At 37.0% G+C, this 627-nt stretch overlaps 1 protein-coding gene across 1 annotated transcript in view; it reads left to right on the top strand.

The window, feature by feature from the left end:
• Positions 1-126: 126 nt before the first annotated feature.
• The window catches only part of LOC119591098 (neurotrypsin-like), an 8,538-nt gene continuing 8,037 nt past the window's right edge, over positions 127-627 (top strand). Inside the window, exons 1-2 of the mRNA XM_037939816.1 lie at positions 127-189; positions 340-467. Of these exons, the coding sequence (XP_037795744.1) occupies positions 127-189; positions 340-467 (191 nt within the window). The remainder of the gene's footprint in view (positions 190-339; positions 468-627) is intronic.

Here is a 627-nt window from a genome sequence, read left to right on the forward strand (position 1 = left end):
TTTCATTATTATCATAATGCCTGAAACCTAAATGTACAAAAGACATTAATTTACTGTATTTATCCTAGACACACTTTTATTGACAATATTTACGGTAGACACTTTGATTTACAGTATTTGTGGTAAATGCATTTACTTAGAGTATATACTTTCACCATATTTCATATACAGTACTTAAGCAAGGAACTTGTATTTACAAAATATACTTCTGCTAGTCACGTTTATTTACGGTATATAATCACCTCATGTTTTACATTCAGTACTTACGCTGGGCACTTCGATTTACAGTACTTACGCTGTCCTTACTTACTTACGCTTACCACCCCACATTTTACACAGATTGCAGGCGTAGTGTGTCGTAGCTTCGAATCGAGGTGTTCTGCTGCAGAATTCCCTTGTGGAGATGACAGAGCATGCCTTGAGCGAGAGAAGGTTTGTGATGGCAAATCGGACTGCGCCGATAACAGGTGAAGGAATTTACGGTATTTTAGATGAGAATAATAATGATAGTGATAGCACTGATGATGTTTGATAAAGTGGTGATTGGGAAAAGTAGGGTTAGGAGAGTTTAGTGATAGGAGAATTGTATCGATAACAGGTGATGGTGATAGTGGTGACACTGATGAT

The sequence above is a fragment of the Penaeus monodon genome, chromosome 28 (genome assembly GCF_015228065.2).
Source record: "Penaeus monodon isolate SGIC_2016 chromosome 28, NSTDA_Pmon_1, whole genome shotgun sequence".
Lineage (NCBI taxonomy): Eukaryota > Metazoa > Arthropoda > Malacostraca > Decapoda > Penaeidae > Penaeus > Penaeus monodon.